The following is a 25828-nucleotide window of genomic DNA, read 5'->3' as shown; positions in this document are numbered from 1 at the left end:
TCTAGAACTTATACACAGATTTAGTGACGATGCAGAACACAAGATCAGAATGCAAAAATCATTTGCATTTTATATAACCATAATGAACTTGATGAAAGCAAATTTTAAATATTCATCGTTGCTACATACAAAAACAAATATTTAGGAAGAAATTTAAGCAAAAAATAGAAGATCTCTAAACTGAAAATTATAAACTATTGATGAAATACACTCTAGGAGACATTAAAACAATGAAAGGCTATGTCATCCTTGTGGATTAAAAGAATCAAAATTGTCAATATTTTCATACTACCCAAAGCAAGCTATTAATTCAGTAAGATTCCCATCAAAAGTCAGTGTCTTTTTCATAGAAATAGAAAAGCATCCTCAAAATCATACAAGACAGTTATACTAGCCAAAATGTTTCTTTTTCTTCTTCTTCTTTTTATTTTATTTAATTTATTAATTTATTAATTTATTAATTGGTTTTATGGATTTTTTTTTCAAGACAGGTTTTCTCTGTATAGCCCTGGCGTCCTGGAACTCACTCTGTAGACCAGGCTGGCCTGGGACTCAGAAATCCGGCTGCCTCTGCCTCCCAGAGTGCTGGGATTACAGGCGTGCACCACCACCGCCCGGCTGCCAAAGTGTTTCTAAGAGGAAAAACAACAACAACAATGTGGAAGACATCACAATTCCTGACTTCAAGATATGCTATAAAACTACAGTAACTAAGTCAGCGTGGCATAGAAGCAGATGGATAATACAGTGGCACAGAATAAGCCAGAAATTATTCCACGTTCAGATGGCCAACTGATACTTGACAAAGGTTCCAAGAATATAATCCAGAATAGACAACCATTTCAATAACTAATAGTAGCAAAGTTCTGTTTCCATCTGCAGGAAAATGAAAGTCGGCCCTCTCACCAAACCGCTAAGCTTGGAACCTTAAACTCTGAGATGACCATGAGTCAAGGGAGTCCAGACACTGATCGAGGCACGAGTGTTTTACACCAAGCCCCAAGAGCATGGGCAACAAAGCAAACAGAGGCTGCTATGATTATTTCACCTTAAAACGTTGTGCCCAGCCACGGAAGTAATCCACAGGATTATCAGGCAACCGGCAGAATTTGAGAGAACACTTGTCTGCTACCCATTTACCAAGGGATTTATATATGCACCATCTAAGAAATTCAAACAACTAAATAGGAAAAACTGCCTGATGAAAACGGGGTATAGAAATAGGTGCTTCTCAAAGCAGAGGTGCAAGGGCTGAGTGCCTAGATCAGTGTCCCATCTTGACCAGACCAATGAAGTAGGACAAAGAGCCTGAAAGTAAGCCACACAGCTACAGCCTGGAAATAAGCCACACAGCTCCACCCATCTGAATTTCAAAATAGCCACCAAAAAATGAGAAAAAAATATTCTCTTCAACAAATGCGGCTGGGAAAGAAGATATGCACACACAGGGAAAGAGCAGGAACCCCCTGTCTTCCACGCTGTGCAAGCATCAATTCTGTCATGAGCCCAACCTCCTTGAGGACCTGTTGGTAGCTAATGTTTGCTGGGGGGCGGGGGGGGGGGGCGGGTAGCCAGAAAGTATTGTAGCCAGTTCCAGTTAAATAATCTCCAACTCAAGCACACAGAAGCAACCCTAATTAAACTCCGTGGGTCACAGAACAACAGAAAGCCATGAAAATCAGAGGGAGAATTATTAGGAAGAAGAAAGAATCAGCAGAAGGAGGAGGGTGTGAAGGTGTAGGGAGTGAAATCAACCAGAATACATGACATACATACCTGACTCACCAGAGAGTAATTGTAAAAGAATCACTGTCTACTTTCTTGAAAGAATGAAAGAAAGAAAGAAAGAAAGAAAGAAAGAAAGAAAGAAAGAAAGAAAGAAAGAAAGAAAGAAAGAAAGAAAGAAAGAAAGAAAGAATCCAACATGGACCAAAGACCTTAATGTAAGACTTAGAACTTGAAAACTAATAGAAAACACTTCAAGAAACAGACATAGGCAAGAACTTCCTGAAAGGGCACCAGGAGGCCAAGCAATAAGAGCACGAGTACACAGTGAGACTGAGTCGAATTAAACAGCTTCTGCGTAGTAAACAAAGTGAAGAGGCAGCCTTCCGAAGCGAGAGGTGACAGGTTGTATGCAGAAAATATAAGTGTAATTCAAACCTTAAGACACAAAAATCCCATTAATAATTAAGGATAAATGGCTAAATAAATTAAATACTTCTCAGAAACAGCACAAATGGTCAATAGATATTTATATTAAAAAATCCAAAATACCAAATGCAAGTCAAAACTACATTGTGATTCCATCTCACTGTCACAGTCAGGATGGCTGTTATCAAGAATACACACACACACACACACACACACACACACACACATACACAGCAGACACATACATACACTTCTGACTGGCTATGATATAAGAGAAGATTCTGTGGGAGAACAGGGACTCCAGTGCATTGTGGTATGAAATGTAAATTAGCAAGGTGATTATGAAAATCAGAGGTTCTTCAAGAAAAATAAAGTAGAACTACCAGAACATCCTGTTGTGACACTACAGAGTAATTTTAAATTCCTGAAGGAATTTAACTCAGCATTCAGCAGTCATACCTGCACACCCGCATGTGCTGTGGCACTGGTCACAATAGCTGGTTTATGGAAATAGCCTAAATGGCCATCATCAATGAATGTGAAAGTAAAATGTTATGTAGTTAAACAATGGAACTTTATCCAGCCATGAAGAACAATGAGATTATGAACGATGAAGGAAAATGGGTGGAACTTAAAAATCATTTTAAGCAAATAAGTCAGAGTCACAAGAATGAATATCTCATTTTTTTCCTCATATGAAGAATGTGTTTAGGTAGGCATGCAAATCTATATGTGTATTTATTTGTATATATACACACATATATGTGTATATGTGTGTGTGTATATATATATATATATATTACATGAGAAAATGCATGAGCAACTGTTTGAAAAGAGGAAAGGAGGTTGCAGAGTAGAGGACAAGAGAGTGAAACTGAGTAAGTCACGTGATGTCCATGCAAGAAAACGTCATAGTGAAACCATCATTTTGTACAATGCCTAAATGCTGATAAAAACTGTTCCGTCTCAGCAATCATCAGAGAAGTGCAAACAAAACCCACAAAGAGAGAATCTCCCTTGTTAGAATGGCTAACATCAAAAAGACAAAAATGAATGCAGCCAATGTTGCGTGTACCCCGCTGTCGTTGGCAATGTAAATTAGCACAGCCATTATGGAAAGCAGTATGGAGATTCCTTAGAAACTAAAACTGAAAGGAACATGATTCTTCAGTTTCTTTTTTATTCAAATTATTAAGATGATCATGTATACCATTTCTAGCTTTCAACTCTTCCCGTGGCCCCCTGCTACTCCATCTCAAATTAATGACCTCTTCATTAATTATTATTACTATGTTATCCTAATATATTGAGTCCATTTACTATTGTTTGTATGTATATGTTTAGAGTTGACTGCTTGGGATTGGATAACCCATCAGAGAGTTCTCTGCTATGGAAAACTGATTCTCCTCTCAGCAGCCTTTGTTTGTAGCAAGCCTATCAGCAGGGCCTTGTGAAATGCAGATTCTGTTTAGGCAAGCATAGTGTTGACAGTTCATGGGCGCAGCTCCCCAGTCATGCGGCAGCTGTGCTGGCCCTCTGGCTCTCAGCCTTTCTGCCCCCCTCACTGTGGTCCCTGAGTTATAGATGTAGGGGTTGCACTGTGGGCGTGTCAGCTAGGAAAGGGCATCCCACAGTTAGGAAAGGGCATCCCACAGTTACTTCTCTGCAATTTCACCAATTGTGATCTCTCTAATAGTCCTGACCTCTTCCAAATAGATGCTTCTTTGATGAAAGGTGAGAGCTACACTCTGTGAGTATAAGATGTATATGTAGAATACTGTGAGAAATTATACTGGTTTAGGACAATGTCATTTGAAGTTCTCCTCTCGGGTCTGCGACTTCTCCAGCCACCAGTAGTTGTCTAGGTTTACAGTTCCAGGTATGACTTCCCTCCTGTTGAGCAGACCATAAGTCCAATTAGACACTGATGGTTATCCCCAAGATAAGAGTGCCACTGTTACTGTGCTCAGGATATCTTTCTGTTCTGGTCACTGATGCTTCATAGTCATTTGAGCTAAGTAGGACTTCTGAGCACTTTTCTCCACTGGCTTGCACAGACGCACACTTGCAGTGCCAGTGCTGGAGAGGCAGAGACAAGCGGATCCTGGGGCTGGTTCAGTGGCCAGTAAGCCTAGCCTACTGTTGAGTCCCAGGCCAGTAAACAACTATGTCACAAAAACCAGACAGCTGGCTCCCAAGGAATGACACCAGTATTGCCCCCTGGCTTAACCAAATGCACACATTCACACCCATGTATGCACACACAAGGGAGAAAAAATAGAATGCTTTAGCGTCCATGGGGGTGAAATAGGACAGACTCTGAAGGATAAACTCACCGTGCTCTCATCCATTTGTGGGAAGAAGTCAGTTGGTTTTGTAGAAAGTTGAATGAAATAGCAGACATGGGGAGGGAAGAACAGAGGGAAAGGAGCAGAAGGAGACACCGTCATGGCGTGAAGGAGTTGCATTTTGCTCTTCTTCAGCACAGTAGAGTTGTTGTAAGTTTAAATAATCTATGATTATCCATTGCAAAATGACTAAAGCATACCAAATCTCCAACATTGCAAGGATGGAAATGTTAGTACCCTGATATGTTATTATATATTATGTGTGTGCATTAAGATAACTCATAGTGTACACAAATCCTATATCTCAACTTAACTGAGATCCCATATCCTGGGCTTTTGATATTCATGTGTTAACTAGATACAGAGCATCTGTTGTGCAGCAGTCTGCTTGGTTGCAGTTAGAGCTAGTGGAGAACTACCTCCATCATTTCCCTCAGGATGAAGCTGGGAGCCTAGAGGATGCCTGAGGATCTGAGGGACTTTCGCTGCAGAGAGTGTGAAGCAAGACGGTTGCTTGGACTTTGGTGACTGGAGCAGAGCCCATGGCAAGGACTCAAGGGTTGCAGAGAAGTTTCCATTTCACGGTTCCTTCCTGAGTTAGAGATCACTGACACAGCCTACAGGCCACAACCTACCCACACCCTGCCATCCCAAGGCTCCATTGGAACCCAGCTCAACACCTTTCAAACTTACCCCTCTGGCTGATTTTCACAGCAGAGCAGACAGGGAAAGCCGGAGGGACACGTGGCAGGCTCATGCACTTACTGTCTGATGCTTCCCAGAAAAACTTGAACCATTACCTCCTGGAGACCACCCCCCACCCCCGAGATGCAGAATTCTTTCTTTGGGATCCAGAAGTATATAGCAGACACACAAGATTGGCCTCCAACTTCCTGAACTGGAAGTTTTCAGCCAATGTGTATTTTGCTAAAAAGAAAGGAAGAAAGGAAAGAAGGAAGGAAGGAAGGAAGGAAGGAAGGAAGGAAGGAAGGAAGGAAGGAAGGAAGGAAGGAAGGAAGCGGGCTGGTGTGAGATGACTCAGCAGTTAAGAGCACTGACTGCTCTTCTGAAGGTCTTGAGTTCAAATCCCAGCAGCCACATGGTGGCTCACAATCATCCATAATGAGATCTGATGACCTCATCTGGTGTGTCTGAAGACAGCTACAGTGTACTTACATATAACAATAAATAAATCTTTCAAAAAATGCTTTAGAATTTTAACAAAAAAGAAAAAATATAAAAGGGAGGGGAGGAAGGAAAAGAAAGGAAAGAAAAGAAAAGGAAAGGAAAGAAAAGAAAAGAAAAGAAAAGAAAAAAGAAAAGAAAAGAAAAAAGAATTGGGTCAGTATTTAGAAGAAACTGAATTTCCACAAAACTGAGACATTTACCAGACTTCCCCCGCGGTCTCTTCTCTGACCAGAGAAGACTTTTAGAATCCAGTTTTCTTTCAGTGAGTCAGAAACAGTCATTGGTAACAAATGGATGTCACTAGTATTAGGTGTTGCTGCAGACCGCCAAGTTCATGACAGAATTCTGTGAGAAATATCTTATCAGGTCAGCTCCTCTACACAGAGCTTTAGGGTAGTAGGCATCTGAGTACACCAGTAGTATCAAATTTGTTGTCAGTAAATAAGTGTTCCCCTAAGTTGTCACCCAATGTGCACAAGATTATAGGCAGCCTCACGACAAGGGAACCCTTTACAGCCACTCACAGATGAGCTGATCGGCCAAGGAGGACAGGACAGCCTCTATTCTGTAGTCTTTTTCTGTCCACTAGAATGCTTTCTTCATCAGACCATGACATTCCGGGCAGGAACCAAAAGTATTGTATCCTATAGCTCCCAGGACCTGGCTTACAGGAATTCAGTCAGTGGTTACCATATATGTAAAGAGATGATAAGCTAACTTGTGCTCATATGTTTTATGTGTGTATGTCATGTAGTGTTACCTATGTGGAAACACATTAATAAAATTAACATATGTAAAGTAATTATTTTACCACCAAAATCTTGTTTAAATATAGAAACTGACGTCAGCCTATATTTTATTTAGAAGTGTGTGTGCACGTGCATTTGTGTGTATACACAAGCATGGAGGCCAGAGGACACCCCCGGGTGCTCATCCTTGATTTCCACCGTGTTTGAGACAAGGTCCCCTGTTGTCCACCACTTTCGTACACCACATGAACTAGCCTGTGAGTTTCTGGGGACTGTCCTGCCTCCACCTCCCCATCTCTCCATAGGACTTCTGATATTACAGGTGTATGCTGCCGTATCTAGGAATCCAAATTCAGGTCCTTACGCTTGCACAGCAAGCATTTTACACAGTGAGCTACCTCCAACATAAAGCCACAGGCAGTCTTAACTGATAACAGTGTTCAGTTCTACCAGTATCTGATTCAGCTCTACTCAAATAATGCCCACTCTCTAGTACATGGGTTAGATGGAATGATTTTTTTAAGTATCTTTTACCCAAATTTTAAGGTTCCTGACGTTGAAATTCACAAGCAGCTTTTATTCTCACTTTGCACTGTATTTTTGTGTGCAGTATTTAAAATGATTCTGCTACCTTGACTCTTAAATAAAACACTGTCAGCATTCACACATGAGGCCAGGAGCCCTCCCATGTTTCGAATGGGGGATGTGTTGGGAAACCTGACAGAGTCCTTGAGAGCAACAGTATGGAGAAGAAGCTTTAGGGTGTGTTCAGGGAGCAGGCCTGACAGAAAGAATGCCGCCTGACCAAGGAGCGGAGGCCTCTCAGTGCAGGGCGAGAGTCTGCCTCCTGCATGAAAGGGTGACTGTCAGAGCCGAGGAAGCAGCAGAGGGTTGAGCACAGGACAGTTCTGCGAGTAGCTGAAGAAAGAACACAGGGGATTCCAGAACATGGTGACCAGGGTAGAAAGCTCGTGTAAATGGCTCCGAACTAAAACTGGGATAAGCATCTGTACTGGTCACTTTCTGTCACTGTGATAAAGCAATATTCTTTAAAACTAGCTTGGGGAGGAAAGGGTTTGTTTAGCGCATACATCTGGATCAATATCCATCACTGAAAGAGTCAAGGCAGGAAGTTGGAGGCAGGAACCGAAGCAGAGACCATGGAGGATACTCGCTAGCTGCCTTGCTCAGCCGGCTTCCTTATATGTCCAAGATCACCTGCCCATGGCTGGCAGCACTCACAGTGGACTGTGTGCTCCCACATCAGTCTCAATCAAAAATCTGCCCCACAAGCAGGAACCATGGAGAAAAGCTGCTCACTGGCTTGCTCTCCCTGGCTTGCTCAACATGATTTATTTCAACCCGGGACCACCTGCCTAGAGGTGGCACTGCCCGCAGTGGTCCGGAGCCTCTCACATCAGTCACTGATCAAGAAAGTGCCCCTCAGACTTGACCCAAAGACAGGTCTAGTGGAGGCAGTTCCTCTATTGAGGTTCCCTCTTCCCAGGAGACTCCAGATTGTGTCAAGTTAACAAAGAACTAACCAGTACAGCCACTCATAAAAGAATCTGAGCTGGAATTCTCCATTCATCTCATGTCTTTCGCTTGGATAGAAGAAGGTGTGGGTGTTTAAAGTTGATCATGATTAGCACTAAACACACATACACACAGGTAAATGTGTAATGTACGGTAGCTTGGCCACTTGCTCCTACTGAACAAAAAGGGGGGGGGGTCTTTCTCTTGAAAAAATACTATTTCAAATATATAAGGTATTATTTTTTAACAGGCAGCTCAGGAGCAGAGTAAAGTACAAGAGCACTGATGTGGTTTGGTATCCTTATTTAAAAGGGAAAAGGAGAAGGAAGAGGGTCAGCAAGAAACTGGCTGAAGCTGGACCAGCATTTCTCACAGTGTGCTGTGTAGTCCCAAGAGATATGACAGTCCTGGGGCATAAATGGGCACAGTGCTATGTCCTCTGCCTTCTACTTGGAAGATTCTGGAAGGTTCTATAAGAAAACACTTTGCTTAGTTCTGTTTAACCCATGTTTCGATAACATGCAAACCTCTGTTAAAATTATAGTTTGTAAATGGACTGCCCAGGAAAAAAGCCAAACAAAAGAGTTACTTCGATTAAAGTTTTAATTTCATTATATATTAGTTACTTTCCTATTGCTGTGATAAAACACCATGACCAAGGCAACCTACAGAAGGAAGGGCTTGTTTGGGGCTTACAGTTCCAGAGGAACTCTCAAGTCTACTGGCATCACTGTGGGGAGCAGCAGGCAGGCAGAACTGGAGCAGCAGCTGAGAACCGAGTGCTTTATCTCAGACCCCAAACAGTAAGGAGAGAAGCAAATTCAAAAGAAGAGTCTTTAAACTCTCAAGCTCTGGGACCTAATTCTATCAGCAAAGCCATGCCTTCTAATCCTCCACAGAATGTACCACTAACTAAGGACCAAGGATTTAAATGTCATGGCCTATTCGAGGTATCTCATTCAAACTACCATACATGTACTCTAAATCATTGTTAAAATAATATGAATTGTCAATAGAATCTTAGTCATTGAAAAAACTAATGTTATATGTACTATATTAGTTAGGGTTTTACTGCTGTGAACACAAACCATGACCAAGGGAGCTCTTATAAGGGCAACATTTAACTGGGGCTGGTTTACAGGTTCAGAGGTTCAGTTCATTATCATCGCCATGGGAGCATGGCAGCATACAAGAAGGCATGGTGTGGGAGGAGCTCAGAGGAAGCTCTACATCTTCATCTGAAGGCTTCCTGCTTTAGCTTGTAGCATTAACATATCCTGGAAACTCTTCCATACATTTGTAGGAGAAGATTGGCTTCCAGGGAGCTAGGAAGAGAGTCTTAAAGCCCAAGCCCACAGTGACACACCTACTCCAACAAGGCCACACTTCCTAATGGTGTCACTCCCGGGGCCAAGCGTATACCAATCATCACATGTAAATTACACCAGAATAGATCTACATATGCTGGGTTAAATTCTAAATGGATCAGAAATCTAAATTTTATAAATGAAACCAGACAAATAACTGGGAAAAATAGAATAACTTCTTTAAAATGTGGTTTTAGAGGAAAGTTTTCTAGCTATTACTCTTAACTATTCTTAAAAAAAAATGATTAGTACATTTGACTACCTGAAATAAACAAGCATTTTCATGGTGGGTGGGAAGGCACTAAGCAAAAACAAACAAAATAAAGAAACTGATACAATATGAAAAATACATGAATGTATGGTTAGGTGAATACACATATATATGCACATACATGCATTTATATGCATGCATACATATATGTTTCTTAAATGGTCTTAAACATGAAAATGCAATCAAATCCACTTATCTTAAGAATTAAGAAAAATCAAAACTACCTTATCAAAGCGGTTCTCATGAACCAGGCTGGGGAGAATTTAAAAACCAAACATGATATCCTTATAGTTTTGGCTTTGGGGAAACTGTCATCTTGCACATTGCTGATGAGAGAGCAGAAAGCTGTTGAAGGGATAGTCAGTACCTAGTTGCCTCTTGTGTAGAGAATTTGTCCATATCTGGCAATGCCAAGTGTGCCTTTTGTTCCAACACTCTCACTTTTGGGAACTTACTATGGTGATGCCTCCACATCATGTCAATGGAAGAGAAAGGCCATATGTTCACCATAGTGCCCATTCCAGCTACAAGTACTGACAGCTGCCCAGATGTGGGACGTCTGGGATAAGTGGCAGCAGAAGCACAAGATAAAGCAGTGTAGCTGTAACAACGCCTGGGAAAGAGCTCTACAAACGTGTGGAAGAGTTTCCAGGATATGTTAATGCTACAAGCTAAAGCAGGAAGCGTGTCTTCATATCACACTGTTCTTTTCTCCTGCTCACCTGCTTTTCAATACTCTTATTAAGAAACGGGGTCCCTGAGATGGTAATTTGAGATGACCTCATGAATTTCTGTAATACAGGAAATTTTTGGCCAGCTGTAATTAAAAGGACTAAATAAAAGGTACTTACTAGAAAATGTCCCACTAGCTTGAATGTCTGTGACAAATCCTTTCTGATGTCCTTAATGTGTTATTAAGAAATTCAATTACACAGCATGTTCACCTCGCCTATTTCAGCAACCATAATCTAGGGATAGCTGTAAGCAGTGATTGAAAGTCTCTTAAAATATTACAAGTAGAAACTGAGTAATTTTTATGTTAAAATGTGTACACTGGGAGAATGAGTGGCTTGCAGAAGGGAAACCTCCTCGGCTATGTGTGGGTGAATACTGAGCTATGTACTGCTCTGGTGAGGGTGCAGCCTTCTCTTACTGGTTTGACTGGTTTGACCACCTCCCACCTAGCTTACCACTGTAGATCAGGCCCCAGCACTGGCTTTCTTGATCAGAATATCACAAGTGAAATTTACTGAGTGATAACTCTGCACCCAGATCCATGCCAAGTGGGGTTTGTCTAACTCTATAAGCAAAACTTTGAAGTGTTACCCTCTTTCTTTGTACAGGCCAAGCTCAGAAGCATTAAGTGATTTGGCCAAGCTCTTACTGTAGCGAGCACGGAGCTGGGTCTGGCCTGAGACCTGATGGCCTTTGCTTCTGCTTAGAACCACTTCCCACTATTGATTAAAGAAAGTACTGAGTTCGGAAATTTAGGAAGAAAATATCATAAGAACATGGGCCTGCTTAGACAAAAAGGTAAACAGTATCGGGTGCTAATATCCATACAACAAATGGGATTGACATTGGAAAATCCTTTTCATTCCCTGCCTGGCCCCTTCTACCCAATCAGCTTAGGAGCGGATTTAGGGGTGAGAAGCATTTGACTTGAGCCTTCTGGACAGCACCAGGTGACTTGAACTCACCAGGCATCTAGCGGGCGGGGACGGGAGACTGTGAGAGAGGAGGCAGAAGGGCGTTCAGGTGATCCAACGCCAGAGCCAAGGCTGACTTGTCAACTCAGAGAACCCGTCGTCCACAACACCTCACATGTAACGTGTCATACCTTCTCACCCCAGGTCAGAAAGAGCGTCAGCTCCGCTGGATTTCATCTGTTTTGCTGAAATCATTTCCTTATGGGGAAAGTATGTACAGGATGGTGAGAGGTCTCAGTGGATAAAAGTTGGTGCCACTAAACTGGAGGGCTTGAGTTTGATTCCTGGGACACGTAGGAGGGAAGAAGAGAATCAAATCCTACAAGCTGCCCTCTGGCCTCCAGATACACATCATATCAGATACACACAAATAAATGTATTGAAACATAAATGTACTAGATTTTTATGGCAAAAAAATAAACTTTTCACCATTTTTCATCTTTTATTTTTGAGATTACAATAGAATTACTCATCTCCTTCCCTGCCTCCCTCTAATCCTTCCATATTCCTCTGCCTGCTCCCCTCCAAGCTGGCCTCTTTTCATTAATTGTTCTTACATGCACATATGTATATACATGTATATGTATGCATACATAGTCCTAAATAAAGCCTACTTAGTCCGCATAATATTATTTGTATGTATGTTTTCAGGATAACCAACTGATATGAAGAGAAATGGTTATCATTTAGCCTGTGGTTTTAATCAAACAACTCATTGGTTAAATGTTCAACTCCTTATTAACCTCTTCACAAAACTGAGTATTGCGTTCTCAACATTTTTCTTGCTGAAACATGAAGGAAGATAACGTGTTCCTTTGCAAAGCCCAGAGAAGTGAAAAACCCAAAGGGAGCATCAAGTCCAGGTGTGGGACCTGCAGCCGTGTGACTCACGTGCTCTCTCTTCTCTTTAGAGACTGGCTGAACATGCTGAGCCCACCAATTGTCCCTCCCAGTCAGCAGCCGGTGGAACAGTCTCTAGACTCCTCTGCAAGTCTGAGCGTGCAAGGTAGGAAAGCAAGAAATACTATGCATAAAAAGATAAAGGTAAGTTGCAACAAGAGTCAGTCACTCAGAGACACCTCTGCCTTCATACTTACCACACAGGCTTACCCATAGAAGCTGAGGTCACCTCTGCCTTGCCTTTTATAAAGTCCTTTACTAAACAAGTTATAGAGATGAACTGTCCCTGACCTTCTGGAAGGTTCAACCCAGGGTGGCATACAGTTGACATCTACACCAACCCCCATGTAATTTCCAACTGTACCACTTCCCACTGTGTGACCACTTGTGAGGGTTAACTGCCACCTCTACAGTTCCTGCCCAATCCTATAGGCTGTGTGCAGAGATTCAGCGAGGCATGACAGTTGAAGCCCTTAGAGCAGTGACTGCCAAATACCAGCAGTTGGTATCATGGCAACGCAGCCCCAGCTTCCTGGAACCCTGGGATATAGCCCTGCACTGCCTGGTGTTTTATTCAGGACTGGATCTCATGCATATGACCCTGGTCTGAAAGGATTATACAGAACTGGAAAATTCCCTCTTTCTGGTTTCCTGTCATCACAGCCATCATAAGATCACGGCAGGGCACATTTCCTATGTATTGGTGAGTTGCTAGTGTAAACAACCTGCTGGCCACCGGTGGTTAAAAGTATAACACACAACCACACACGGTACATGATGCTCAATGATAAATTATTTTAGAATGTTCTCTTACCTTCTAAAGGCTGTTTACTGTCAAATAGCATGCCGTGCGACAACAGCAGCTCGTACATCTCTGTTTACTGCCTCCTGGTCCCAATCAGGAGACACATCAAGTGATGGGCAGTGTTTTCATGGCTTGCAAAAATTAGCGGGCTTTATGACATTCAGACACTCACATACACACAAAAGCCACCACATTTCTCTGTATCACCGTAAAGTCACATTCTGAAACAACTTTGCCTGTGTGCATTTTTCTTAAGGCACTTTCACTAAAGCAAGACCAGGACATGCCTGTGAACAGTGTGAGCATTTGTGGGAAATGGAATGAACACCCCCTTGGTGTTGACTGTGATGGGGAAGTCATGAAGATCAGCCACTGGGTTTTATTTAGTAAAGAGCAGGGGACCTGAGCGTCAGGAATCTCAGAGGGGGACACTTGAGACTCTTTGGACTGGAGATGTAAATTAGCTGTAGAAGAGCCTGGTTAGCATGCGTAATACCTAGTGTGAGGACATACTGTAATCATAGCTCTTTGAAGCACAGACAGACAGATCAGGAGTTCAAATTCCTGCTCATCTGGCTTCAGGCTAGCCTGTACTACCTGAGACTCTATGACAAACAAACAAACTAAATGAATCTCTGTTGACAACAGTGCTTAGGTCGGCAGGAGTGGGAGGAGACTGAAGTTCATGCAAGTACATAACCAGCATGACAAATGACCTCCAATAGGACTCTGAGACACCATTCTGGGTTGAGTCTTGAAGATGGAAGAACACTACATCAAAAGTTTTGGTGTTGTTTTTAAGTGAAACTAATATAAATTGCTCCAGCAGAAGTGACAGATCCCCACTCCCCTGCTGCCCCTCTGCCCCAGGGAGACAGGGAAGCATCCGTTTTTCTTCAGGTGTGGAGAATCAAGTATGAGAGCTCATACATCTGGCTTGTACTCTGTGGAGACCCAAGGGATGGAGATGTCTCTGTGATTTACTGTCTGAACTAGATTATTCCCCTCAAATCGGGAATCTGTATAGAGCTGTACATTTATAATTACTTATGACAGAAAACCGGAATCTTGGCTGTCAGGAGGAGACCTTGCTGTGAGGGAACAAATAATATGTTAAGTGTCCTAAATAATGCACATCTATAAAATAAGTAGCTGGAGGGTGTCTTCAAGTTACCACGCCATGGCTCGCTTCTGGCTGTGGGAGTTATATAATGTTGAAGGTAAACAAAACTATAGACACGGTTCACAAATTCAGGGAGTTGTAGCAACATGCTGGCCAAAGTTACCAGCTCAAGATCAAGTCCTCCTTGCTGTCTGTAATCCATTCGCCTATCCCAGCTCACCCTCGGCCATCAACTGCACACTTCCCTTCTTCCTAGGAGCTTGTACTTCATACCTTCAGGAGCTAATGTTCCCTGTTTGTTCACCATCTCCCTCTGTGATATGTGTGGGTGGTTTGAAGTTAATTAATACCATCAAAACTACTGCTTGCTACGTGCTTAATCTCACATGATAATGGCAAGATTTTAGGCAACCTGGCACAAGCTGTACTTAACTGGTACACTGAGATAGGGTTTCCATCCAATCCTGTAAAATATTTGTCAAAGAAAAATAGTGTTCAGGTTTCTGGATGGTCAGAAGAGGAAGGGCTGGCTGCAGTCATCTGGAATGCATCCTGGGATGCTTTGCCATTTGCTTCCATGTGCTAAGACATTGTATTTAGCCCTCACACCACCATCATGAGGCAAGTTCCTGGTCTACCTGAAAAAAAAAGTATCTCCCAGACTAAATCACTATGTTTTTAATGACACACAGAACACAGAATGAGAGTTCTGGCTGCCATGCTAACCTTGGACTGTGTCTGCTTCCCCGCCCGTGCTTGCTCAGAATGACTAATCACAGTTGACAAGACCCAGGGCAAGGCTGGGACCACTGGGCCATGGACCTGTGCATCGGGTCTGGGGTCTCTACATGTGACCTGCCACTTTAGGGCCACCCCAGAGTCTTATGGAGACAGCACTTCATTCACTATGTTCTCTCTCTCTCTCTCTCTCTCTCTCTCTCTCTCTCTCTCTCTCTCTCTCTCTCTCTCTCTGTGTGTGTGTGTGTGTGTGTGTCTGTCTGTCTGTCTGTCCCTCTCTGTCTCTGTCTCTCTCTCTCTTTCTCTCTCTCTCTCACTCACTCACACACACACACACACACACATACTGATTTCTTTATTCATTTCATCTTTTTATTCCCAAGTAGTTGCCTCAGACTGTAAGAGACTGCCAGTTTGCTAACTCAAGGATCCAGGTCCCTGAGCAGTTTCTGAAATGTTTTAGGTTTTCCAAATTCTTAATAAAGCAGTTCACAAAAACTTAAGCCTGGGCTTCCTTCCTCATCCCTGGGATTTATACATGTGGGAGACTTCTGAAATCAAGCATTAAGCAGTGGCCTTTACACTTTCTTTGCAAGCAGACTAATGCAATTCTAGAAAACCTCCCAGCCATACCAAAGGAAGTGCATGAGTTATGTCTGGCCCTGGAACCCGGGGTCCTGTCCCTGACCTATTCAGTAGGATTCCGTGCCTCTGCCAATTTGTGCCCAGCCAGAGTATCTTCAGAATCTAAGCACCACCCTAAGTGAGCCATGCACCTGGCTAAAACAGCATCTTGCTTACAGAGTTCTGTTCTGACCCTGCCGCCGACTGAAGGAGAACTGGCGAGTTCTTCATGGTTCCTCCTCGGCTGTAATATGCTTGTGGAATATCAATTACCACCAGCACAAGTGCCCTTAACACCAACTCGAAAAGTGTTTTCTCTGAGCCCGTGTGAAATGTAAAATGGGAAGTGAAGATTTCAGAACTTACTCAAAAAAAAACTACCGAGCTGACCTTTTGAAAATGAACCGTACTTTGCTGGAAGAATGGTTGTCAATTTGTTTTTGACATTTGTTCCTTTCAGATATGACCCTTAAATTATTCATGCCTACCATTTCCAACATGGAATAATAATCACCTCTCTCTTCAGCCTGTAGACCTCTCCACAATTCACAAAAAATCTGGAGTAAGAAAGGCCTTCCAAAGGAGGACTGGCATTGTCAGAGTATCATAAAATAGCGCCCCTGCACGTTCTACATGGCGGTGTCCCACGGGCGTTCAGTTGCCGGTCTCCCGCAGCGTACCATAGGCAGCTAATGCACTTTTTTACTTATCATCTAAAATACAAGTAAAGAACTCACAAATTCTTAGCACTCCTTACAGAAAGGCAGACAGACAGACAGACGTGGAGTTACCTGTTCCATATCAACAGAAGTATCCTTTCATAGTTACTCTGTTTATACTTACATAATGACTTCACACTTAACAGTAAGGGTTTTAGAGTCCTGCTTCACTGAGCATCTGTGGTACCCAGTGCCCACAGCAATGTCCAGGACATAGTAACACTCTAGAAAGTTCTGATATGCAGATGAGTGTTTGGTCCATGGGACCAAACACAGGGCAATTTGAGCTAACCTGTGGATTTCCTTAGGCTTCATTTACAGTGCAAAGCAGATTCAGATGCGGTATCTGGTGGCACTCATGTAATCACAGTAGGCAGCCTGGGCTGTATGACAAAACCCCTGTCTTTTTTTTAAACTTTAATTGACTTTATTTTCAATTCCAGGATCACAGACATGCATTCTGTCTTGGGCGGCAGTCATATTCTTTGTTTTTGATAGTTTCTTTGAGAAATGTATACAGTGAGTTTTGATCATATCCACTGCCCCTCCCAAAACTCCAACCACATCCACCTCCTCACTTCCCTCCCACTCAACTTCGTGTCATTTTTTTCCCCACCAAAGCCAATTTGTGCTGCCCAAATATAATTAGATGTATGGCCTTCCACCAGAATGTGGCTGATTTATCCAGCACAACACTCTTTGAAAAAACTGATTCCTCCAAGACTTAGTGTGGGGGGGGCGGGGGAGGGGGGAACAAAGGAATCACAGAGCTGACCTCTCCCAGAAGAGGGGATGTAAAATTGGAGAAGTAAAGACAATAATAGAAATTTAATGAGGTTTGCCCTGTGTGGCATGGGATTTTTCTGCATGTTACCACATTGTCCCGTAGGACATTATGTCATCCATGACAGTGAGGCTAGGAGATTAAGTAGCCTGTATCCCACACCTAAGCACGAAGGAGTGCAGAGCCACAGGCCTGACCATCCGCAGCTTGACCTGCACTCTGGTGCTACCACAGAACAACCCGCTGATGTGAGAAAGAAACACACCATGACAGGCCCTCTCCGGTGACCTTTAGCCTACTAAACTCTCTTCCTATGGAGCTTTCTGGATTGAATAGTTCTCTTCATGGTTTCAGTGAGTGCGGCAGAGGTCAGCCGTGGGTATTATACCTCTGGAATCATCCATCTTGTTTATGGAGACATGGTTTTCATCTTGCCATGTAGTCTGGCCTGGCCAGCAAGACCCCAGGGTTCTGCCTGGCTCCCCCTCCCAGACACAAGATGATGGCTTCTAGGGATGAAACTCAGGTCTTCGTGCTCACCATGCAAGCACTATGCTATCCCTCCAATTCTCAGTAGCCCTCTTAGTACTCCAGTTAGACCCCCAACTCAACCCCAGCTTATAAAATGAACCCTGGCCTTTCTATGACCTTCTAGAACACAGTGTCCCTCCACTTCTACAAGGCACCAGTTACCCTCCGTTCCCAACTTAAACTTGAGACAGAGAGATCTTTTCTCTTAAATCACTTTCAGGGGCCAGGGCTGTCTCTTCTGTAGATCTCAGAGGTTCTGAACTAGCAACATGCTTACTGCTATACAGAGGTAACTTCGTTTCAGGAATATAAATGAGGCAGCTCTCTAATTGAAACAAGCACACTGCTGAGTCCACAGCTCCCTAGTCGTCTTCTAGAACCATCCCTACTAACAGTGTACCACATGCGGGCTGGAATTACACCCAGCACGGAGGCCCAGCTCTCCTTGGTGGTTAGGTCAGCTCTGACACCTGGCCAGAAGTCGCGTTCCTGCAAAACTGAGGGCTCAATAGGTTACAAAAGAGCCTCCCTCACATGTGACAAATCACATTTGGAATTATAATAGAGACAACCTGGAAGGAATAAAGTTGAAATCACCCCTAATTAAGCATCTAAGTCTCCTACTGTGACCCTTCAATGGCATCTTCCAGATGAGACACGCTCAGTCATCTACACAGAGGATGCTCAGTGCCCAATGGCAGCTGAGTGGCCACCATGTGCAAGGCTTGCCTTCCAAAAGCAATGCCGCCTTCTAATGGGAGAATCTTTCTGTCAGCCCAACTCCATCCTTGTGCTTCTTCCTTCCTCCACATTGAAGGCACCGTTCGCTGAAGACCAAGATGGAGTGCTTCCCAGTAGACCTCCCAGAGCCTTTGTTCGGTGCATGGGTACCTCCCTGCCCTGAGGAATGTTGGCAAAGGACTCCGGGCTCCGGTGCTCAGCAGTATCCTATCTAGATGTCAACCTCACTGATGACTCAGGCACGCTGCTGCACACAGTGCCCCTCTCTAGGAATCGCTTGACAGCAGTGTATCAGTGCGAGCACACATTAGTGTGCACTCAGTCCTTAGCATCCATAGGATGGAAAATGCAGTATGGTTTTTTTAAATTCTAGAGGCAGCATCAGAAAAATTGAAAATCACCTAGAGTGTCTTGATTCTGAGACTTTAAATCTGATAAAGTAGTGCCCTTTATTTATTTTCAAGCATTACGCCTCAGCTTGCACACGCAGGTTTTCTATTATCCACAGTTAAAATGCATTAAATATAGACAATTAACAAACACTTCTATTAATTGGCTCGCACAGGTGAACTCCAGGTTGATTTACCCAGAGCTGAGGCGACAGAGGGGGGCAACCAACACTGCTACACTCAGCTGTGCTGAGCCTTCTCTTCTTGCTGCTGACCAATTTCAGAGTAGATGAGGCTGAAAGTTTGTAAATAGATTATTATCTGAAAGGTAATTTCATTTCAGTAGAAATGGCTTTGTTATAGGGAGAAGAGTAAAAATGTAATTTGGACCCCTGTCCAGATGCTTTGAGCCTGGTAGCAGAAAATGGTTTTATTTGTTAATTTGTCCTTTTGGAGTTTCTATAGCCAGTCTTTAAATAGAGCAATTTAGCATTTTAAGGGAAAAAAATTTAAAAACTCTGCAGTATCCAAGAATATAATTGAAAATTACCCCATACCCTTGCTGGATAATTACCTTTCAAAACATTCCCCAACACTTGACATCATAGTGGCAATTGCTTAATGATATTATAATTTCATTAAGCAGAGATTCCTATGGCAAAATGATTAAGTTGGAGGCCTCAGAAATTAAATTACAATGAAAACAAACCCTTTTATATAAGTTTAAAGTACTTATTTCAATGTAAAATTGTACATAAGCTTACCTAATTTTTGTACAAATACCATTGTTGGAAGTTTTAAAATTCATGCATTTAAAGCTTTGGCACTAAAACTCACAAAACAATATTAGGCCCATGGTTCTAATGCATGAAGCTCCCACTCCGTGGTTGTGTGTATCCAGACGAATGCATTTTTATAGCATTTACTGCTTTGGTTTATCTGCATTGTACAGGAAGAGCTATGCTAATGAATCAGACCCCCCCACACCTTGATTCCTTTGCAGTTGGGTGTTGAAGACCCAGGGCCCATCACAGGGGTTATTCTCATCTTGAAAGATCCTTAGCTAGCTGTAAAGTGTATTGAGTTTGCCCAGTTGACAGCACTAGCTTGCAACGTTAGCGTCTTTAGTGCAGGCATAGGATACAGTGAACAACTACTGCACAGGCCCCTGTTCTCTTGCGTTTAAAGGTTGGTCTAACCAGGGCATTAGTAAAGGCCAGAAAATAAAAGGCAGATCGACAAGCACTCATGATTCACTGTTGACCTTGTAACTTGTGACTTTCATATTTTTATATTATATTTGATAGAAAATTTGGCTTACCTCTTTGAAACGAAAATGATTTTTTTGTCTAAGGACTTTTAATCAAATTTGTCTTAGTGTCCTATATAAATCAGTTAAGAACAGTTTATTTCATTCTCACTCTTCTCTCTCTCTTTCTCCTCTCTCTCTCCCTCCCTCCATCCCCCCTCCCCTCTCCCCTCTCCCTCCCTTTCTATCTCCCTTCCTTTCTCTCTTGTAAAAATCAAACAAATACAGTTTGGTGGACCAAGTAAATTGTAAGGAACATGTTCCCCTCTTGTCCAACACAGATAGCCCAGGTTCCCTGTAATGATGATTACCTTTGTTAGTTTTTTGTTGCTATGATTAAAGACCATGACTGAAAACAACTCAAGGAGGAAAGGGGCTGTTTCAGCCTACACTCACTCAATCTCTGATGGAAGTTAGAGCAGGAACCTGGAGGCAGGAGCTGATGCAGAGGCCATGGACATGTGCTGCGTACTGGCTTGATCAGCCTGCTTGGTCATAGTACTCAAGACGACCAGACCAAGGTTGCACTGCCCACAGTGAGCTTGTCTCACACACACACACACACACACACATCAGCCACCAATCAAGAAAATCACTGCAGACTTCCCCACAGGCAAGTCTGGTGGGGGAATTTTCTCAATTGAGGTTCCCTCTTCCCAAATGACTCTGGCATATGTCAGGTTGGATAAACCAAGCCAGCACAATGTTTATAGCATTTGTTGAGAACTCATTGTATGCTGAGTATGAGCTTACTCTATCCCCACTAGAATCATTGCAGGTCCTGTTAATGTCTCAGTGCACACAAAATAGAGGCTCAGCAGTGAACTTTCCCAATGTCCCATAGAAGTGGGATGCACAGCCATCTGCAGATTGTCTAAGTGTCTTACCTCCTGCCTCTACAAAGCCTTTGGTTCATGCTCAGCTGTACCGATACTTATAAATTACTAAAAATATATAGCTAGTAGTTTATCTCATTATTATCCTAGATAGTGCTAACAGCCATTAACTGAGCAACTGCTGTGTGCCCTGTGCTATGCATATTACCATGTACAGCCTAGATTTCCACAAAGCCCTGTGGCACAGACATTGTGATTACCAGTTTATAAATGATGAAATCAAGGCCCAAAAAGGTCCAAATGAATCTGCAGCTTGCCACTACTCAGGCAGCCATCCCCATTCCCCAAGGAATTTGAAAACTAGAGGTATTTTTGAGCTCTACTAGAGAAGGATGCCAAGTTAACCCCTTGTTAACCTTTAGGGGCTGCTTTGTTTGGTTTAGTTAAGTCACATCCTTTGGAAAGCAACAGTCAGCATCTCCACAAGGGGAGGAAAAAAACAGAACAGAACAAAAGCAGAGCCTCAGAGGCCATTCTTAGGGCAATAAAAGAAGTAAAAGAAAGGTGATATTGCTTCTGTGGTCTCCCATTCACTTAAAATTGTGCCAAGTAGCCATGTTGGCTACCACTGTTAATCCAATGCGGTTGGTGACAAGGTCCTATAAGACTTCAAGTATATAAACTCTGGGGTGCTAAGGTCATAGGAACTCATTGTAAGGTCTCTAGATCTGGTCCTTCATAGTATATAGATTCATCTATATATCCTATACAAGTATTCATGTATAAATCCTAATATTTCCCTAGCCTTCGAGCTCCCTAAAAGACATTTACTGGTCTAATTACTAATGCTAAAAAAATTCCTCCTTGTTCTGAGCCAAAATGGGGCCTCCCGAAAGCCCTCTGGCCTCCTCCTGGAAGCTCACCAAGTCCTCTAGACTACCCATGCTATGTCACTCCTTTTCCTTAAAGCAGGAAGGACTGACACCCCCATCACTAACCTTGCTCTTTTCTTGGGCCTATTGAACGTGTTACTCCTGGCCCCTTCATAGACTCTGTCATAGTCACCAGTAGGTTCTGAAACATGAGAAGTCAAATTTGTTCTGCTTCCAAATTTGATATTTGAAAATGTAGGACACCTTTACATTTTTCTAGTCTGTCTCATGTTTAAATTCCCAATTAAATGTGTGATTCCACACCCTTCACAAAAACATCAAGCATGGTGTTAAAAGCTAAATTTGGGCATATTAAGATTTTAGAGAGTGTATCTGAGCAGACAAGAACTCATGCATTGGTCACCATCAATCTGCAACCAATCAGGCTCAAGTGAGAGCAAGAAAACAAGGAAACTTTAAAGTGTGCCCTGGAAAGCTAGCCCAAGAAGACAGACACATGTGATAGACTGCGGAGGAAGCCAGTTTGAGGATGGGTAGATGTTTCTCAGCAGCAGGGCACGAGCCCTGTTTTTCTGTTTTACATTGAGCTGGGGTTTTGGTGTGCCTAAGAAGTACGGACCTGGAGCACTGGAGCAAACTCATGTTAACAGTCTGCCAATCAGTTTTCCCAAGGGTGTATGAGAGGGGACACTGAGATTAGGCCTCATTACTTGACTCTGTCCCAAACTCAGCCTCTGAATCACCACCAGGCAACCTTTTTAGGCCTTACCTTCCTCATCTGCAAAACGAATACCCTGGTACCTGCCTGTCCTACATGGTCATGACTGTCTAAGGAGCTACTGCAAGAGAAACTGCCTCCCAGACCATCCAGGGCCCCTCCAGTGAAATGCCAGCCCGCAGGGCAGCTGCAACCATTCGTCTTAGCCCTGCTTTTAAGAACTGTTGGTGCAGAACCCACCAACACACGTTCACTGCACATTCCCTAAGAACAAATCTGTTTGCTATAATCTTTTGTGCCTGGCACCCACCTTGGTGTCTGGCTCCAGGAAGAGCTTTGTTTTGTGTGTTGACAAGTGGGACAGGCTGTAGAGTGGCTTTAAAGCCTCGCTACTCATGTGAGCATGTCCCTGTTTGCCAGTGTCCTGCAGTGATTGTGACAGCTTGCTCTGAGTTTCCTGGTAAAATGCCAGCCTCCCTCCACCACCTGACTGTATTGTGAGCATTTTAGATCATGGGCTTTTCATGTTTTGTTTTGTTTTTTGTTCTGTTTTGTTTTTAAAGTCGTTATTGCTGTGGCCAGGCTGGTCTAGAACTCATGACCCTGAACCCCTTGATTATTGAAGTAACAGTTCAGTACTCATCCCAGTAAGACCATAAGCTTTTATGTATGCCTTCAGGAAACATTTTTTGGGGACTGGGAAAATGGCTCAGTCAGTAATGTGCCTACCACACAAGCATGAGGACTTGAGTTCAGATGGCAACTCTCACGTAAAAGTCAAGTCAGACCTCTAGTCCCAGCACTGGGAAGGTGGAGCTGGGTGGGTCTCTGAGGCCCATTGGACAGTCAGTGTAGCCAATCCAGTGAGCTTCCAGTTCAGGGAAGGATACTGTGTCAAAATGTAGGATAGAGAGCCATGGAGCATGACAACAGCCATTGACCTTTGACCTCCATTCAGTGCACACACACTCAAACACACACATACCCATGAACCACGCAGTTTTCCACCGGACCTCTGTCAATTCCCAGGCTCATAGCCCACACTTGTCCTTGGTCCTTAGAGGGATGAACTAATAAAGAGAAAAGAGAGAATAAACCCCTCTTTTTCTCTGTGACTACCCTCCTCATTCTCACTCCGAAGGGAAAATACAGACCTTCTGAAGGAATCAGGACTCAGACACCGAAGTCTATGACTCTACTGGGCACTTGAAAGAGCTCAGAAAGTATTCTTGTAACACAGCTTTAATTGCATATTCCGTACCGGAAGCCCTGCTAATGATTTAGGCAATGGCGTCCCCTCCCCTCAGGCCATCATCCATCACCCGTGGAGCTCGGGCCTTCCTCCATGAAGAAATCTAGAGCTGACCTAACATATTTCCTGCTTTATGGATCTCAGCTTTGCAAATGGCATCGTTTAAATGCATAGTTGTCCGGTAGCCTTCTCAAAACAAAATGAGTAAAGACTCTGTTTTGACTTAGACCTCACACTGCCCTACACTGGACACAGTTTCTGGTGCATGTGGTAATTGGATATCATCCTGTATATCCTGATGCTAATACACGTGACTGCCGCCATCTTATCCTTTTCCTTCAGGCTCCTCTCTATAACACTTTGGTTTTGCTTGTTTCTTTTTATTCTATTTTGTTTTATATGGAAGAGTGTTTTGCCTTCATGTATGTCTATGTGCCATGTGTACAGTGCTCACGGACGTCAGAAGAGAGTGTTGGACACTGTAGGACTAGAGTTACTACAGGAAGTGTGACTGACATTCAGGTGCTGGGAATCAAACCTGGGTCCTCTGTGAAAGCAACCAATGTCCTTAACCACTGAGTCATCTCTCCAGCCCCCTAGTTCCTTATTATCCTTCATTATGGAGTTTCTGACATTTGTTCTTACAGTGCTTGAGTGAATCCAGTAGCTTCTACTGTGGTCCTTCTTTCCAGCCTAACCCTTTGCCTGCACGGAGGAAAGCTCTTTGGAGAGGTTGTGAATCCCCCCTGACTCCCTTCTGGGATTGCACTTTAGGAATTCTGGGCCAGGCCAATGGCTAATGTCTTGGTGGCTCCCCTTGCCCACAGGTGAAGAGGACCCAAGTGTGGAAGAAGACGAGGAGGTGCTGACTCTGTTGTATGACCCGTGTCTCAACTGCTACTTTGACCCTCAGACTGGCAAATACTACGAGTTGGTCTAGCTCCATCATCTGGAGATGGAATGGAACATCAGCGTGAAGTCCACAGTGGGCACCGTGACCTGAGTTAAAAGGAATGGAGAGAAGGGCTTTGTAAAGAGCATTCCATGTTAAGAACATCTGCATTCTCTCTGTAGCTGTGTGTGTGGCCTTGAAAGTTGTGGAAGGATTAATACAGACACCAGATTTTAGGCTTTGAAATTGTTCATAGTTCTTCATTCCAATCCTCTAAGTCTCATTTCGAATATGTTATATAAGCAAATTAAGAATTACTCGTTCAAATTTTTCCAGTGTTAATCAGTAATAAATGATGGCTTGATACACTATAGAAAGTGTATTCTTGTTTAAAAGATGTCTGAAACCTTTTTATGGCTTGTTTGTATTAAAAATAAAGTATAGAGGCCAAGAGACTGCTCCCTTTTGTTCAGCCTGTTGTCCTTCCCAGACCATTCCTAGGCAAAGCACCATCGCTTTAACTGCCAGGAGACATGAGCTGCTCAGACCTAACGGTCAGGTTTGGGCCAGACTCACAGCACTCTTAGTCATGAATCTGCTTCACACTGTAATTTACTTTCCTCCTCCCGACTCGTACCCCTGATCTCTGAATCCTAACAGTCTCACTCTGGGGTCCAGATTTAACAAGGAATTGCTAAACACCCTCCCTCCCGGGCCTCACTGCTGCTGTGACCCGTGCCTGGAGAGAGCTGGGGGGCGTCCTTTGGCCTTTAAGGTACATCAGAGCAGCTCTGCTCTTATCACAGAGCAAGAAGTATACTCACGGTACATCCAGGTGGACAGCCTTGAGTCACGTGCCAAGTGCTTTAAGACGGAGCCGGCAAAGTTCTTATTTTCAGGCACGTTTTGTTACTCCATAAAGGTTTTTGATAAGGAAAGCACCGTTAGAAATGGCAAGTTATTGGTGTGTGGATGGATTTAATGGCAGTTCCCTGATTGCATTTAATACTGCTCTATAGAGAAAGTAACTTTTTCCCACAAGCAGATTTGGGCTCCTGTCCAAAGGATCATGCATTATTTAAAGCCATGTTTGGCTAGATAAGCTTTTAATCCTTTTTCTCAAATTATACTTTGTTATGAATTTCTCTCAAATATCTTCATGTTTACAAACTGAAAATGAATAAAACAAGGCTTCATAGAGCATGCAAAATTGCCCAGGACCAGCCTTTAGCGAGGGCTTCTGAGGAAGGGG

General features: G+C 43.2%; 1 protein-coding gene across 2 annotated transcripts in view; it reads left to right on the top strand.

Annotated features, from left to right (window-relative positions):
- The window catches only part of Cfap20dc (CFAP20 domain containing), a 263394-nt gene extending 238365 nt beyond the window's left edge, over window positions 1–25029 (top strand). For both annotated transcript variants that reach the window (XM_052190249.1, XM_052190250.1), the window contains 2 exons: window positions 12234–12328; window positions 24512–25029. In XM_052190249.1, coding sequence (XP_052046209.1) covers window positions 12234–12328; window positions 24512–24624 — 208 coding nt within the window. In that variant the 3' untranslated portion in view covers window positions 24625–25029. The remainder of the gene's footprint in view (window positions 1–12233; window positions 12329–24511) is intronic.
- Window positions 25030–25828: the final 799 nt, after the last annotated feature.

This window comes from Apodemus sylvaticus, chromosome 8, assembly GCF_947179515.1.
Source record: "Apodemus sylvaticus chromosome 8, mApoSyl1.1, whole genome shotgun sequence".
Classification (NCBI taxonomy): Eukaryota; Metazoa; Chordata; class Mammalia; order Rodentia; family Muridae; genus Apodemus; species Apodemus sylvaticus.
The sequence above is the reverse complement of the archived record's forward strand: the minus strand, read 5'-3'. Positions and strand labels throughout refer to the sequence as shown.